The 17,453-nt window shown below is 40.0% G+C and overlaps 1 protein-coding gene across 3 annotated transcripts in view; it reads right to left on the bottom strand.

Annotated features, from left to right (window-relative positions):
• Nucleotides 1–17,453, bottom strand: part of rsrc1 (arginine/serine-rich coiled-coil 1) — a 120,542-nt gene that overhangs the window by 46,037 nt on the left and 57,052 nt on the right. For all 3 annotated transcript variants that reach the window (XM_085430098.1, XM_085430096.1, XM_085430097.1), the window contains exon 6: nt 17,158–17,209. In XM_085430098.1, coding sequence (XP_085286224.1) covers nt 17,158–17,209 — 52 coding nt within the window. The remainder of the gene's footprint in view (nt 1–17,157; nt 17,210–17,453) is intronic.

Consider the following 17,453-nt stretch of genomic DNA (forward strand, 5'->3'; position numbering starts at 1 on the left):
AAGACGGGTTTCTGGCTCCGTTTTAAGTTAGGATGTAGATTTCCAGCAGAAGTCTATATCAAGCTTTAGAGACAGATTTACTAAGGAGTTGCACCAGCGCAAACTGGGCTTTAAAGCATTAAAAAAAATATACTGTCTGTATTAACAAAGAGCGTGCAATGACAAGATTGCGTGTACAAGGTGGGAACTCTGACAACTGACCCTGTTACATATGTATTACGGTTAAAATACAAGGAGAGGAAACCTAATTTGCTACATTTTGCAATTCACAATTTACTGCTAATTACGCCAATATTTTATGCCTAAAATAGGCATGTTTTATTTTTTTGTACTTAATATTAAAATGAACTGAATGCACATTTAAAAACAGCACAAAATTTGTAAACCCGTGAAAGTAATCACACCTATGAGCACTATTTGAGGATTGCACTTTTTAGTAAATAGCTTGAAGTAAGAATGAATCAACATAATAAGTATGAGTATCTGACCACCTGTGGTTGAATATTTTGAGTAGTTAGTGGAAAAGCCTTACTTGTTGATCAAAAGAGTGATCATTCATGCCTCTATGTTTAAGTATTTGGCAGATAATTTGTATTATACAGTAGCCAGTCGCCGGTTCACTGGTCAAAGCCAGCCAAAACTAGCACTGCCGCACACAAAACACTATCAAACAGTAAATCATGCCTTCATGAAGTGTGCAGTCTCCAGTTTTGGTTGAAACTGGTGATTAAATGTTGATTCAGGGAGTGAGAAGTATTTCTGTTCTTTAGTTGAACCTCGCTTAGTTCAACAGTGAGAAAAAACATAAAAACAGATAAAGAAATCTGCATTAGCAGAACAAGGATTTCTTACTGAAGCAAAAAATTTTACCTCCCTGAATCAAATCCTTTCCAAATGAAAACTGTACATCAGCACTTTGATGTGAAATTTATGCATTACTGCAGCAATCGGTTACTGGACTACAAAGTAGCGAAGACATCACTATAACCCCCCATTAGACACAACAACCAGAGCAGAGATTTGGACTCTAAGTAACCCTTTATGTGTCACACTGAACCATGTTGCATCCTTTAAAATTCACGGGCTGTTTTTGCCCATTTACTCCTTCAAATTGAGGACTCAAGTTTAACTATGAAATGTAACCATCTAAATGTCCTGAGTGTTACTGAACTGTATATGATGACAAATGCCGAATAATGGTAGAAGGAATACAAAATGCTGCATTAAACAAATAACTCAGTGGAACAAACTAAGTCCTAAACTTTAACCTGTTGAGTCGTTTGTCGATTTAGAAACATTAGCGGTGTAGGTGCTGAGACCAAAGCATCCTTGGCCGTCGTGACCTCTCAGCTATGCGACTGTCGCTTAAACCCCTGGGCCATTTGGGGATTTTGAATGTGGCGTCTAGATAGCTAAAACATGTCCATAAAGCTGCAGCTCAAGATTGCTTTCCTTTGAGTATGAACAGAGCTGATCGCATCAATCTCTGCTCTGGAGCTCTGCGGCTCGGATTGGCTTCGGCTTTTGTCCACTGGCTCTAAAAGGACATGAATCAAACTGAGGGAGACAGATTAGCCTTTGGTAACAAGGGATAATGTTCAGCACATCAGAAAAATATACTTTCACCATCAGCAGATACAGGCCCAGACATCTTTCTTTTAAGCTAACACACTCTAATTCATGGCACGCTGACACTCACACAAATATTCATACACTCAACATGTGTCCTGCAGATGTAGTAGCTATGAAACAAGGCCCTGTTCTCTGTGTGTATATGAAAGTGCGAGGGGGAAAGAGAGCAAGAGAAACAGAGAGAGAGACAAGAAATACCTGAAGAATGCAAATATATGAGGGGAAGAAAGAAGGGAAATTAAATGAACATTAATTCTCCCACAGCAATTCCCTCTTCTGAGCACGAGGAGATGAAAGAGCAGTAATGCACTTTCTGATATTTATTTCTCCTTAAACACAAGGCTGGAGTTCTGTTCTGGTACACTGGGCCTTGCTTGAGAGGATAGGGGCACCCAGGGGCCCCTTAGTGCCTGGTTTACTAATTAGACTTAAATATGCAAGATTGAGCCAATTGAGGATTAATTAACTGTTTATTTCTCTTCACTCCTTCTACTGGACCCACTAGACTTGGGTAGGATGAGCATAAGAAGGAGCGCTGGGTGTGGCTGCTTGGACAAGTGAGCAGTTTAGATGAGTGCGTGTATGGGTGTGCGAGGCCCACTGTAAATAGTGTGGCGGTAATGCCTTTTTGAACGAGTGTGGGTGGATGTCTCTGTCATCGGCCACACAGTGGAGAGCTGTTCAAGTTGTTATGTCTGCGTGTGGATTGCAAATGACTACAAGGCGGTGGCATGAGGGGACAGTAAGGGAAAACCTGAGGAGCAGCTGTAGCTGAAATATGATGAGTAGCTAAAAAAAGAGCGTCAGAGGAAGAAAGACAGGAAAAACAAAAAAAAAAAACCCTCTATATATAGATGTGGGTGACACGACAACAGAGGAGCGAGACAGAAGCATGTAAAAGGATACAGGAGAGAGAACTAATAAGGTGAGTGTGTGTGTGTCAGTTGGGATTGTTGTAGCAGCACAATCTGTACACAATTAGGTCTCCATTAGAAGTTTAAAACAACTCATGACTTCCATCTGTTCCTGAGGCCTGGAACGTGAGATTGGAGACGACAGGTGTCTAAATGTTTATCAGCCATGCTGCATTTATTCCTGTGTCTCTGAGTTAGGAGGAAAAATGACCCACACTAATCTAATTCAAACTAACATTCACTTTGGAAGGTTGCTGGTGTGGCAGGAATAAAACACATGATGTTCAAAACCACTCCAGTCGGTACAGTATGAACATTGGCATGTGCTATTTAACTCCTCAGCCTCGTGAGAATAAACACATGCGCACATGCTGATGCATCAATCTTACAAAATGAAGTCAAAATACGTAGCTAACACTTAGAAAGTCAGGGTGTTAAAAAGATGTTGCTGCCCATTTAGCTACAAATCTGAAATCAGCAGAAGAAATAAGCAGGTAGTACATGCAGCGACCTTTGGCTAATAACATTCAGCTGAATGGCAGGGAGAAAACGGTTAAGTGTACACTTAAGCATCTGAGCAATTTGAAAATCTCTGTTGGTGGAAACTCCATGGAAAAGTACAGTAAGCTACACAATGTAAGATTCCCAACTTATGACTGCACCACTATACTTTACACAGTAAAGTCACATTTCAAGCATGTGACTAGATTCCTGCTAATCAGATCTTTTTCAAGTTCAGGCAACACATACAAAGGTTACACACTTTATTTGCCCTTCAGCTCCTGTGGTTAGATTTGAACACACAATCTGAAAAAAGTACCAAGGCTGACCTTTGATTTGAGATGGTTTTATGTCAGTAGTAGAAGAATTGTATGAGAAACAGTGATCGTCTTGAATTTCCCATTTTACATCATTAAGTTATTTATAAAATAGTTTCCCTTGCTGCAGTGCTACTGTTGAAAGAAGGGGGCAGTAAAGCACCTACAACACCATGAAACAACAAGAAGAGAAGAACGACATGCTAATAAAGATCAGGCCTCAAACTGACAAAGTGTGCAAGTAAAATCAGGAAAAACATGCAAAGCCAGCCAACGACAGCTGTTAAAAAGATCTGGGTGGAGGACTAAACACAGGCGAGCTCCAGCACAAACAGTGCCAGGTAAAGCTAGCATGCTGCAAGTCTGCCACAGCCAATACGTGGTCATTTGAGAGCAGCAAAGCCAATCCTAAGAAAAAGTAACAGACTTTCAAACGCAATACCCAAATACAAAAGTATAAAAGTATTCGGAAACGTGGCTATTCAATGTTTCTGAAGCAGATTCTTCTTGCATCATTATTTTCTACTAATTCACATTGATATTCAATTTGCATGAGTATATATGAGATGAATGCACACGAAAAGGAGATGATGCAAAAAAAAATAAAAATCTCACAGGTATTAAAGTTTTGCAAAATCAAAAGAAACCAAGAATACTTTAATCTGCATGTATTCGTTTTCTTAGTCATATGTATGTCCAGTACATCATCACAGTAGTTGTTGCAGTATGGCAAGAGTGCTCAGGCGTTAACAATTTGCTTTTAGAATGATTTAATATAAAATGTATCTAAAATTAAACAAATAAAATACACAAACATAACCGCTCTTACAGTAAACATTCACCACTGCCTGTAATGATGTTTTCCTCCTAAATTAAAAGCAATGCAAAAAAATTGCAATTTATTTGAAATTATTTTAAGTTTAGAAAAAATGAAAGAAGAAACTACAAGAAAAAAGATAAACAGACAAAAATAATGTTCAGTTATTTTCATGCAGTAAACAACATTTTAACAGATTTAGCTAGATTTTGTGTTTTATAGAATAAAATCTGAAGCTGGGTCATTTAACAGGAGCAGCAAATGAAAGTGAATAACAGACAGCAGCTAACTGTAGGCATTAAGCTTGACATAATTTAATTGGTCCTGAGCCGGGATGTAAACATAAATACCAATGACAATCTTCAAAGTCGATTATATAAAGTTTTTTTTTTTATCGGTGTGTCCCGCAGGACCTCGGCCATTAATCCACGAGCTACATCATAATCTCCCTCTGCTGGCCATTAAACCCCCTACCTTTTCCTGATCTGTAAAATCAGCCCCTTTCCTTGATACACCTCCACATTTTGGTCCCCTGGGGGAAGCCGTTGCTCACTGTTGAGGAGTTTTACACCGATTTGTTGCCAATTTGTTGCTTTCCAGAGGAAAAAAGTAAATGTAATAATGAGGGGGGAGAAATTCATTAAACATGCAGAAAATACTTTTCAAGAACAAGAAAAAGATTCACGGGGATGTTCGTGCGGCGCATAATCATGCCTCTGTCTGCTTGGCCCGCGACTGCATAAAACATTGAATCTGGGGATGAACACGTTCTGCTGCTTTGGACCCTCTTCCTCTAAACACTCCATCCCCACTCCTTATTTTCCTCCCTCCCAAATCCCTCTATCTTCCTTTCTATCCCCCCCCCTCTCTCGAGATCTTTCTCTGCGACTGCCAGAAACTACAATCATAAAATTATTAAAATGCTGTTTGGCTGCCATTAATCAGTAATGGTGATAAATCCTTGTGTGGGAAGTGACAGAGCATTAGTTACATACCTCTTGGCCTCAAAGACAGAGAGTAATGAGCCACGAGCCGGACCGGGTCAATCATAAACTCATCAAATGCGTCATTTAATTTCTTCATTTAGACAAACACAATTTGTTTATGGGAAAGATATCAGGTGTTGTGGAATGAGAAACAGCGCTGAAACGCTGGTACATTAATCAGGGCTTGATTACACGCGACTCTGCGGTTGTTTATCCTAATTTCATTCATTTCCATCAACAAAGCAAACACAGACGAACACAGCCATTAGTGATGGTTGGGGATGGCACAATTACAGCCTCGTATTAAATAAAGTGATGATGAATGGTCCAATACAAACTAAAACAAAGGGGTTTTTATTACTTCAATTCCATCCCAGCCTCGCCTTCCTGTGTGTGTGTGTCTGTGAAGCTTCGCCGGTGTGAAAGGAGAGAAGCTGTTTCAAATTTATTACCAGAGGAGGACATATTGATGAGAGAAAAAGAAAAGGGAAAAATAAAAAAAACTTTGGCTGTTGGTTGCATATGATAACAAAGGACAGCGTTATATACAGCAAATCCTCTGTTACTGCTTCTAATTGAAATCGGTGGGTGAGCTTGTTACAGAAGCAGCTCAACCCCAGAAAGTGACACACAGACACATGCATTTATCGATACACACACAAACACTAGTTTAGCATAAACTCGAGTGTACACGTACCCCCAAGCAACCCCCCTACACAAGCTGATAAAGATGAAAAAACTAACAGCAAAGTTCGATATTTTTCTTGATCATGTAAAGCTTCAAGAAGCTCAACCAGCACGTCTGCGGCTTGTTGATGCCGGCTTGCGAAAAGCTACAGAACCGCACGCGGTGTTTTTCTCCAAACCACTCACTGTTAGCCATAACAACACCCGACACCTCCTTTAAATATAGCTGTAAAATTAGCCATGTGTAATTGTATAATGCTGCACTCGTTTCAACAATATCATAATTATGCACTTGCGTGATTTGTAAACCTCTCACAGAGCAGAGGCACATTCTGGGGAGTACAGTAGATACTCAGTTTCTTGCCTGCAGCCATGAAAACACAACTTGTTTTTACACTTTTACATATTAAATGAGATATAATTTGTTTGTTTGTGAGCTTTGGAGGCGCTGGTAGGCAGATTCGGTTACATTTACACAAAGCTTGACTAGCATTTGCTTGGATTTACATTTGTCATTTCCTGTGACTCAGTCATGCAGGACTGTAGCACAACAGCTGAGGCTCTACATGCTGGCATGAAGAGATGCTAAATTTGAGCTTAACAAGCTCTGGAGTTTTTGCCACTGATAAATAATAATGGATTGCATTTATATAGCCCTTTTCGGGACCCCTCAAAGCGCTTTACAATACCACTATTCATTCACTCTCACATTCATACACTGGTGAAGACAAGCTACAGTTGTAGCCACAGCTGCCCTGGGGCAGACTGACATCACCAGTAGGCGGTAGGTGAAGTGTCTTGCCCAAGGACACAACTACCGAGACTGTCCGAGCCGGGGCTTGAACCGGCAACCTTCCGATTACAAGGCGAACACCCAACTCTTGAGCCACCTTAGTTCCTCTAGCCTGTATATGTATTCATCCATATTGAGACAGCTCCTGAATAAATGTCTTTCTTCTCCTAAGATCTCAGTCACAAATGTCTAGAGACCAGTCGGCAAACTCCTGGCAACCGCCAGTTGCTGTGGGAAAATATGCATTTCTAAACCAGTCCTTGAGCGTCTGCTTGAGGTTGTTGCAATAAAAACTTGCTTCCATCATGGGAGACAGAGTTGTCTGCACTTGCCAACAACTAACAAGTCTCTAGCAATGTGTGACTGGAGCCCAACTTACAGTTTAGATTAGATTTAAGTGACATTAAACAACCCTTGACGCTTGTTCCTTTGACCTGTGCTAGTTATCGAATGCACTGTTACCCAGTCTTGGAAACAGCCACTGTAGACATGTCTGCCTTCTCTTAATCTAATTCAGCAATATTTCCTTCCACTAATCATGACACTGTTAAACATAAAACCATGCTGTAAGCTGTTTCAGCCATTTTCTTTTCACTGACAAATCATATCAGCCTGGTTTCGAATCTACTTTTGATGACGATACAAACATTAAAGTATCTCCAAAACGGGACATTTAACCAAAACAATCTACATGGATAAATACCATTACAGGCCAGAGGAAAAATAATACACCTTATCTATTCAATTACCAAAACGGCTATCAAAAGAATGCAGCTGGATGTGTGCAGAATCCAAGGTTGTTTCAGCCTCCCATCCGAACATTCATTCAGCCATTTTCTGTATCTGCTTATTTGTATTCACGGTCACAGTTGGGCTGCGGCTTGCACTGGGCAGAAGGCAGCGAAACATCACAAACACACATTCGGGCCTATGAGCGTTTTTTAATTTCAAACACACCTCACCTATGAACCTTTTCTGGCCTGTGATACGAGACCGGCCGAGGCTACAGACAGGCTACACGTCGGTCCAACTGGACAGTTTTGTTGCCGATTCAGATCACACAAATAACCTGCATGAAATTTCAACACAGCCGATCTTCATTTAAACAATTACGCTCATTCCAAAGTTGGAATGACGACTAGAAAAAAAAGCGGTTGAATATTTCCATGTGAAAATTGGAGAGTGTTAAAATCTGACTATATATATATATATATATATATATATATATATATATATATATATATATATATATATATATATATACATGATTCATCAAATGGCAAATGCTTAGTAACATGGTGATGTTATTAATGACATCACAGAGTTTGTTTCTCTTCAGTTCATAGCAGAGGGGGAGGGGGTTTGCAGGTAAAGTACTTTTCAAAAACCCAGCACGCATGTAGAGCCACGTTGCCGAAGTAGCACTATCCCACTCTGCATAAATTCACTGAGACCAACAATCATGATTAACAACCACGGCTACTGGAACAGCCAAAACACGATTGCATTTCTGGCATAATTGTATGGCCCCGGCCTTAACATGAAGAATAGTGTGTCACAGGGTGGAAATTATTCCAAATCACGAAAGCAGGAATGCACAGGTCAACACTTTGCTGCAATCTATTTATGTCTAATCCAGGGCCAATTGGACAGCTACATCTATTAAACGCCTGCAGAAATATTTACAAACACAAAGTGAGGAGATGGGGTGATCCTAAAAACCAAATGATATCACAGTACGACCTGCTAAAAGATTCACCTCTCCACCGTCTTCCCTTGCAAGAAGAAAAAAAAATGCCCTAGACACAAAATCTTTTGCAGCAATACCTTTCACATGGTGAGAATTGCAGTACTGCTGCTACACACGGTCTTTACTCTTTCCTTCTAATCTTTCTCTCACGCTCTGCATTCTTTGCATTCAGCCTCCCTTCTCCACCATCTTCCAAAAAAAGCCCTGAATGCCTGCCAGTGGTCCAAGGTAATTAAATTACTTAGCAAAGTTTACTTAACAGTAAATGGTTAGCAAAATTTAAGGTGATTGCAAATTTGCTTTCATTTCACTTCAATGGCTGGCCTGTTTAAGGCTCGTCTGCAAATAATTAGCACATACATTTGCATCAAAATCGTTTAAACCATATGTTGCAAAATTATGGAAAACAGCAAATTAAAAATATTCCTTTTCTGTTATGGAAATGCCTACATGTTGAGAGGAGAGAAAGAGAGAGTTAGAGCGGGAGGGAGGAGGGAAAGATATCACCATGTGTCTCCAAACACCAACAACAAGGAGGGGAGAAAAAGTAAAGGAGGAGGAAGGAGGGTGCAATAATGATTCAGTTTGGATTTGAACACACTCATAACGATCTTTTTCAAGAGCTCACCAGATGCTGTTTGAAATCTGCCCACAGAAGAAAAACAAAGCTTTCCTCAATCTCTTACTCTCTTTCTCTCTCTCACACACACACACACAAAGAATCAGAGAACTTCCTCTAAGTGGCTCTGTCTGGTACAGTATATACTACTCCCTAAGGCAGGGCAAGGAAAGCTGTACATTAATTTGACAAGTAGTATCGACAACCTGAACCCTCAGTATCACAGAGAAGGATAAGTAAGGCTAAAATAAGTGACAATAAATAAAGGCGATTGTGGACCCCAGCATCCAAATAACCTAATATTTTCTCAACTAATGAAGTAATTATTTAGTCAGTACAATTCCAGAAAGTAAAAGAAGAAAACCTCAAATGTTTTGTCCAACCCACACCCTCCTCAAACCGAAAAATATTGAATATATAATGATGTTAAGATAGAAAAACGCAGCAAATCTCCATGTTTTGAAAGCTTTAACCAGCATGTGTTTCACATCAATAAACAGAGTTATCAAAATAATTGACAAGTGACTATCTGCTGATCCATTCGTCAGTTAATCTCCTCTGTAGCCAATTATTTTTAGTTACCGCTGCACCTACCAGTTATTTGCATGACGGGTTTGTTGAAAATATTGTTTGATTAAATGTTTGACAACAAAATATTGACAACTTGTGAAAAATGTCCACAGTTAGCAAGGGGTGCAAACTGACAAAGAAATGACTCAAAAAACCAGCGTAGATTCCTGTTTAAAGACTGCACCGATAATCAAAAAAGCTCCAGATACATTTTACTTAAATAAACAATTAATACAGTGTATGTATACCTTTTAATTTACAAAAAATATAATAATTAAAGCGCAATAAAAACAATGAATAAGATGAAAACGTTACACAAAGCTCTGGACCGATTGATGAAGAGCTTCCTGTTAAAATAAGTGAGGTTGATAGAAGTTGATAAACTTATTGTAGAGGAGCAGTCACGAGGACCAAATTCTTCTCAAAATCCTTAAATGCTTATTCTTTAAAGGTGGAGAGAACTCATCATTTAGCCAAAGTTAAGACTGCATTCGCGTTTTGCAGTGTTGCTGTTGAATTTTTGCCGTAGCTTTAATGTTAAATCAGATAAACTGTTCCCGTACCATGGCAATGCAGGAAAAGCAAGAAAGCAGGACATGAAAAAGCGTAGGATGCAGTTGGACCTGCGTTTATTATACCCATAAAACAAACCAAAAATCAATTGGCACATAAACCTCGTATCCGTGCAGTCATTTGCTCAATCATACCCCCTCCCCACGACTGACAGATGCCTGACCTGAAAGACTTCCTATTGAAAATAGAGATTACTCGTAAGTATAGATGAACGCACATCCAGTTCTTTTTAAAATTCACACACACCCTTAAAATGTGCACTTCTTTCGAGGGGGTTTTGTGGATGCTCACTATATGGTATAGTTTTTAAAGTGAGCTTGACAAACCCTTCCACCGATCACATGGTTATCAGTGTGTGTTAGGGGCTGTTTGTTAAAAATCTTATTCAGGTATCGGGGTCTTGTATAAGTGCAGGCCCCATACTCACTCTCTCTCTCGCTCCCTCTGCCTCAGAGACATAATTACGAGTGTTGACTGGAACAGTGAGGTAATGGCACATAAATCCAGCTGATCAATGGTTACGGAGACTAAATTACAGGACACTCTTGTCCCATTATCCTCTCAGAGGACAACAGGAGATGCATTCCTGCAGAGATGCAAAGGAGATTTCTGCTGCAGTTGTGTAATTGTTTCCTTTATTTGAATACGCTGGAAGCAATGTTGTTACCTTTCTAGCTTTATGATCACACTAACAGGAAACCAAACTGTATATCAAACTACACTCTCTGTAATTCCACTAAACGAATACAATGTTATAGTAAGGCTTTTAAAACATGAGCAAATATCACTTAAGAAGCTATTCTTTGACCAAACTTTTATTGTTAAATTAGGAAAGCAAAACATGACTGTTATAACAAGAGAGTAAATTACAAAAAGCATAGAGTGTTGTCTTTAAATTAAACCATTATGTATAATTGCTTATAATGTTTTAAACCAAGAGATTCCCTGATTCTGATTGCAGAGCACCCTAGTAATAGTAAACGGGCATACATTTAGACTGAATGCGAGCGAAGGGGAACGTGTAGTTAGGAGTTATTACAGGGTAATTCCCTTGTGTTTTTACAGAGAAAATCCCCTTTGAAATGAAGGTCATCACTTGTGTTTGTGACAATCATTTCAGTCATGTCATACAAAGAGTGTTGCCACAACTGGAGTGACAGCAAGGTGATGAAGATGGATAATGCGATAACTACAATTCGCCGCCTAACAAATCCTGTGCTGCAATCGCGTGCAGATTGCTCAATCTAAGTAGATGGCAATAACAGTAGAGATAATAAAAAACGAAGAAAGACCAAGTTTATAAAGAAAAGGTATGTATTTGAGCGAGGCAACAAAAAAAACAAAAAAAAAAAACAAAAAAAAGGACTGGGTCTCGCCTCCATCGCCCAGTCCCCGTCACCTCTTATTCTATCAGAACAAAGGGCGGCAGCCTCCTAAATGCGGCGCATTAGCCCTTTAGTTCCAGAGGGGGTAAGGTGACACCCTCCATGTATGTGGTCTGTTCAGCACACATCTGTCAGGGCCTAAGGGGGTGGGCAGGAGGGGGTGGGAGGGACAGCAGGACCTAGACGCACAAGGAAGACGGAGGAAAGAAGGAGAAAGCTCAAGAAAAAGGGTGTGTGTGTTTTTGGGAACCCTGCTGTGACCAAGAAGCCTAATACCCTGTATTTACTCTGGATGAATTAGTCCTATCGTATGATGCTGCTAAGCTTCGCTGATCACGCAACGCTTTGCGTCTTCAGTAAAAGACACGCAAACCCAAACAGAAGAGACTGAGACACTTCAACAGACAAGCTGATAAAAATAAATAAATGTGCACCTTCGTACCCTGGTAGCAGCGGTAGTGATATTTATTAAAACTGAATTAAACATGTAACGCTGAACGACTGGTCTCTGAGACTTCAACAGGACTTGTTCTCCGTCTCGCCTCTTAATTTCATTTTAGTTTTTACAGAACGCCATTAAAAGCAAACGTAAACACGGGATTTCAACTGACATGAACAGATATCAACAGTGAATTTATCAGTTACTCTTACTGACTCAATAAATCAAGATTTGTCCTTGTTAAAAATAATGCTACTTGACTTGGAATGTAACATAATTTCATAAAAAGGCAATAAGTTTCAGAATAATTAGTATGAAGAATCTGGACTACATTTAAACTTGACCCGACTGGTGATGAACAGTCCAGTCAAGTTTACTTGACGCACTATTACTGATGAAAGTTGGAGCTTTTTTTTCCTAATCAAAGCTGTATTTTTAAAAAAAGAGGCATCGATACAAAACAGCTGCAAATTTGAGCCTTTTGTATTTCAATATGACACATGTGCACGAACACTGCTTACAATCAAAAAGTACATTGGCCAGACATTCAAATACATATGTCTTATTATTCATTATTAATGTTAAGTGTTAGGTGTTTTCATTATAACTTAAGCTATGGAGTTATATATTTTCATTATAACTCCATAGCTTAAGTTGAAAACTGAAACAATGCTCGGTTTTTCAGCTAGGTGTTAAACTGACAGAAGAAGTTAATTCAGACCAGTGAAGCCCTTCCAAGTTCAAGCCTCTGATGAGATCTTAAGGATTGTTTGTTTTGCTGCTGTCAAAGGTTCAAATGGAGGGAAGAAGGAGGTTTTGATGACCCTTGGCCCTCAGGTCCTAAGTGGGTGTTCTGCAAACACTCCCTATTGACATGTGGATAAGGAGAGGCCCGCTGCTGAGCACAGTACTTATGTTCATTTGAGTGGAAATGGACACTGCTATGAAAAGAGCCAAGAACCAAGCAAGTGGCTGAAAGGAACAAGAGTATTTAATATAGTAAGGGTGTCATGGTTGCTGTGTGTCTGAATGGAGGTATGTATGGATCGAATAAAGTGGTTTCTTTTGTGTTTGTCAGCTTTGAAAACAACAAGGCTCCTATACTTCTTATTTATGTGTGATTTATGACGACTCAGTATGTCGCTCAAGAGACGTACTTATGAATCAGGGGAGAGAAATAAGTTGTGCTGAAATCCAAATGAATCAAACATATGGAGGGTGTCACACAGTGTTACTTTGGCCTCTATGTAAATTGTACACTGCCCAAATAAATCCAGATGAACTTCCAGAAATGACAGCCTTCCAAAAAGTTTTTCCGTTTTCTGTCTCATACATTTTTTGATAATCCACACTAGGGAAAAGCAAGCACTATATAATAATATATAATAACAATAATAATGAAAAAAAAATGCTTTAAATGGCGTATATCATAAACAAGATACAGAAAAGGTTTCTCTTTATATATTTTGGAACGATGAATCACATTCAGAATGTAATAAATAAAATGTCTGCATCCTGCTATGATGCAACATTTACTATAAATTCTATGTGCATAAGAATTATTACATATATAAATATTGAAATTTTGATCAGTACCTTATTATTGATTAAATTATGATAAGCAAGTTTGGTATGGAAATACGGGGTGTACTCTGTGAGTGTGTGTGTAGGTGTGTGCGTGTTTGATATGTAGGCCAAGCAGGAAGTGACCCATAAACATATCCATCCAGCTCTTTCATTGGGGGCCAGTGTTGCCCTCCTCATCCCGCTCCACACACACACACACACACACACACACACACACACACACACACACACACACACTCTCAAAGCCCCTAGTGAGCGCTAAGCAGGCCAGCGGGCCAGCCGAGGGGGCTCATTACAGGTCCACAGAGCCCCCCAACACAAAGGCCTGAGCCGCTTTAGCCATGGGATGATCTGCTCTCTACTGACTAGAGAGAGTCCATAGACGGACAAAAGGAGGGAGGGGAGGGAGGGGATGGAGAAAAAGAGGTGAAGGAGAGCAGAGATGAGGAGAGGAGAGGAGAGCCGCGGGCTTTAAGGATGTCAGGAGACCCCGAGAGAGAAAGCCTGGCGGGCGCTCAGAGAGGAACGGAGAGAAGGAGGAGGAGGAAGCTTAAGCTCCACGGCTACGTCAGGACATTAACATTCACACAACCTCCCAACATCTGCTGCTTCCTTCTCGCCTTCCATCCCTATCTCCCTCTACCCGCTAACAACGCTGGAACAAAGACGGTGAGGCAGAATGAGCGGACAGATAGACGGAGAGAAGAGAAGCAAAAATGGGGAGAGCAAGGAGAGATATGAGCCAGATGAATTAAGAAGATTTGGCAGCAAGAGACTTAGCAGCTGCAAGTTCAGAGGATTTTAGAAGTAAAACTAAAAAAAAAAAAAAGACATCCCTAATAATTGTAATTATACAAATGTGATGAAATTACCAAGGGCACATGACTAAAACTGAGGGCAAAAAGCTGAAAATAAATCTGAAATAAAAACAATTATAAAAGTATTAAATATAAAGCATTTCATCAATTTATAACCGTTTGCCTATTTGTATTTTATTATGGGTCTTTATGAGTGACATGATCACCCGAAGACCTGATACAGGCCAGGCTCGGCTCTATGGTGGAGACAGTTTCTGACTGAGCCATAAAACTGTTCTTCTGGAAGCCTCCAGGAAAGAGAGGAAAAGCAGAGACATGTCCAGCGCATTAAACCCTCTCCTTTAGTCCTGCGTCTGGCCCTGAGCCTGTGTCTGCACCAGTGTGACCCAATGCACTCAAAGCCACATGCTCAATTTTATGATGCTTCACCGCCATTAGTACAACATTAGCCTTGAGGTGGCAGTGCAACGAGCTGGGCCTATACAAGAATACGCATAAGAAAAAGAGAGAACTCAAATATTTCTAAACTAGTTCCCATTCTTTAACAAAATAAATGTTAAAAATCACCAATCCTCACATGTAAACTATGCCAATTTAACATATGATGGAGTATGTAAGATATGGCTCCGAAAGTTAAAGTTCAACTGAGTGAAATCACATCAAGGGATGGCAGTGTTGTTCTGTGGCCTACGGCGAGGGTGAACAAGTCTTAAGTGAGCTAAGTATGTGGCTGGCGGGTGCTTTATAGATGATGTATAGATGCTTCGTTCTTTCATATATTTCCTGTGGTGAAATTAGAGCCCTGTTCTGAAGTGCTGTGTGTGTGTGTGTGTGTGTGTGTGTGTGTGTGTGTGTATGACTGTAAACATGAAGACATCTTTCTCCACAGTCAATCTCTGCCTGTCACATCTGGCTCGCAACTCTACCCCTCGAATACACACTGGAATATATACACCGTGTACATGGTGACATCTATGACTTATGTACTGGGAGGAGTGTTTGAAATTAAGCTGCAGTGAATATGGGCCCAGAAGCACTCAAAGTGGAGAGTGTGTGTGTGTGTGTGTGTGTATTTGTCTGTGTGTGTGAGAGGTAGTTGTAATGTATGTGGGGAGGGTTGCTTTGACTCTGTGCAGAGGAAAACAACCATGAAACCCATTCAGGTTCACATTGGAGAGAGACAAGAGACTGTGGCTTAATCCCAAAAGGTTTAGCAGTCCAGCTGGAAAACGTGTTTAAAATCTTTTTATTTTTTTAATTTAACATATTTATCACTGCATGTAAAAGTGGTCACCTGTTGGTTTCTTGACTACTGTCTCGAAGCCTTGAGTTTGGCATTTTAGTCAATTATAGTTTTCTTTGGGAGCTGCAAATGGCCAAATTTGGAAGTGAGGGTGGCTCCGACGCTATCACCTAGTGCTAATTTGCTGGGTTAGTAAGGTGGACAGACCGTATGAGTGCATTGCAAAGACATAGTTAGCTACTTTCTTGACCAATTCCAATTTTTGAGAATGCTAAACATTGGTGAAGCCGCCCAGTGGCTACCTATAAGTACTAGCACAACTATTACAGTAACTAGAATTTCACCCACTGAAGGCACTGCAATCGACTTGGCCAACATGGGAAAGTAGCACATTTAACCAATCAAAACACTCAGCTGTGACTTTAATATGTAGCTACATCAAAAAGGGTGCCACACTATTTCATTTAAATGAATTGGCACAAATAATAATTTTACAGTGCACAGGTTTCATCAGGTCCCACTCACACAAACCGAGAGACAAGTTGGCAACCACCGAGCAATCACTGAGCAACCACCAGTTGTGAGGGAAAACTGTGTAGTGGTTGGTGGATTCTGCTACTGCTGCCTATTGCTGAGTGAAATGAGATGAAAAGTTTTTATTTCACCCAAATCATTCTTGTGATTGTTTTTGTCGCTAGCAGATTGCCACAAGTGCCAGTGTTTGCATGGAAGACAACAACTTGTCTGCAAACTGTTGCCAACTACTTGTGGAGCAGTTGAAAAACTACAAAAACTGTGACACAAACCAGAAACAGAGAACACTCACCTTACAACTGTGCCACACTGCTCCGGTCAAGACATGTTAAACTTTTATTTTGAAGGCAAATGCTTGACTTCGAGTCTTTGCAGACAAGTCTGCATCTTCCATGCAATCTATGGTCGAATGTGACAATCTGCAACCAGTGCAATCTAGCTTTCAAGAACATATACCTCTTCACAATCATTTTCAACTAGCAACTGCCAGCAACCAAGTTGGGGAACACACATTTTTTTCTCACTGGGTGACGGATGGTTACCAGATGGTTGCTAACTGGTCTCTAGGACTCCTACAGGGAAGAGTCAGTGGTAATCTCAAGAAATGATCAATAATCACTTTAAAATAAAAATAACAACAGCAACAAAAAAGAATGTTGCGTTGTTTTTCTGAACACATTACTGTAAATAATTTGTAAATCCACTGCTTTAGTGTTTAACCTTAAGTACTATCAAAGGGTTATTTGTCTTTCAATTAATAAAAGGGAGACTGACAGTGGACCGACCGACCTATACTGACATCCCTAGACTGATGAGTTACAGTGACAGAAAATACCCACTTCTGCATAGAAATTACTGTACTGTACTGTCAGACTACAGATGTGCAGCACTGCAAAGTATTTTTACATACTTCCACAAAGTCCCGACATGAGGGCGCAACATTTCTGAGCCACGCTGTGACAAAAATAAAAACATTAATATTATCCACTTACCCGCAGCCTGCAGGACCAAATGCATTCGAACCTTAGCCTGCTCTGCTGGAGTCTGCAGAAGAGTGACAGACAAAGAGATATTGAAATGAAAAAAATCAGACAGCAACATGATATTTTAATTGTTGGATTTTGTTATTTTAAATGGTTTATTGGTAAAGGCCAGCTACAGATTAGCTGGTAGACTGAGTGTGCTTGAGGGCATTTTTAGCACTTGTTGACACAAAAGCTTCCAAATGTAATTTTTTTTATAAAGAAGAAAAAAGAAAAAAAGATGATCCACCTTTCACTTTGGCACC

Source organism: Copadichromis virginalis, linkage group LG14, assembly GCF_057382275.1.
Source record: "Copadichromis virginalis isolate Kocher_CV1m ecotype Utaka linkage group LG14, C_Virginalis_male_GT1.1, whole genome shotgun sequence".
NCBI lineage: Eukaryota > Metazoa > Chordata > Actinopteri > Cichliformes > Cichlidae > Copadichromis > Copadichromis virginalis.